Source organism: Eimeria mitis, genomic scaffold (assembly GCF_000499745.2).
Source record: "Eimeria mitis Houghton genomic scaffold, Emh_scaff688, whole genome shotgun sequence".
Taxonomy (NCBI): domain Eukaryota; phylum Apicomplexa; class Conoidasida; order Eucoccidiorida; family Eimeriidae; genus Eimeria; species Eimeria mitis.
In genome coordinates this window covers 7,106-7,693 of record NW_013574985.1, presented here as the reverse complement: position 1 = coordinate 7,693, position 588 = coordinate 7,106, and the positions used below count along the sequence as shown (strand labels likewise).

At 58.7% G+C, this 588-nt stretch overlaps 1 protein-coding gene across 1 annotated transcript in view; it reads right to left on the bottom strand.

Annotated features, from left to right (window-relative positions):
- EMH_0019770 (uncharacterized protein) overlaps positions 1–588 on the bottom strand; it is a gene marked incomplete at both ends in the record, with an annotated part of 4,201 nt that overhangs the window by 1,558 nt on the left and 2,055 nt on the right. Inside the window, one exon of the mRNA XM_013501433.1 lies at positions 121–570. Within this exon, the coding sequence (XP_013356887.1) occupies positions 121–570 (450 nt within the window). The remainder of the gene's footprint in view (positions 1–120; positions 571–588) is intronic.

Sequence of the window (588 nt, the reverse complement as noted above, 5' to 3'; positions counted from 1 at the left end):
GTGCTGCGAGGAGGTGTTGCTGCAGTGGAAGAGGGAGAATCAGCGGGGCTTGGTGCTGCAGCAGCAGCAGCAGCAGCAGCAGCAGCAGGAGGGCCTAGGAGATCAGCAGAAGCCCCTAACTGCCTTAGCTGCTGCTGTTTTATTTTGCTGCTGCTGTTGCTGCTGCTGCTGCTGTTGCTGCTGCTGCTGCACCCTGGCCTTGCGCCTATCAGTGGCGACCTCATCAACTGCTGCTGCTGCTGCTGCTGCTGCTGCTGCTGCTGCTGCTGCTGCTGTTTGTGGTGCATCGCAGCAGCAGACTGCAGAAAGGCAAAGGGAGAAGAGGAGACATCCAGAGAAGGAGACACAAAAGAAGAGGGATCAGCACAGCCCCTTATTGCTGCTTCAACGGCTTCGCTTATTTCATCTTCTGCTGCTTCTGCGTTCTCTGACTCGGACCCTGCTGCTGCTGCTGCTGCTGCTGCTGCTGTTGGTGCTGCTGCTGCTGCTGCGGAAGAAACGGGCCGCTCATGAGCTCCCTGCTGCTCCTGCTGCTGCAGCTGCTGCTGCTGCTGCCGCTGCATCCGATGCCTTCGAATCATCGATGAC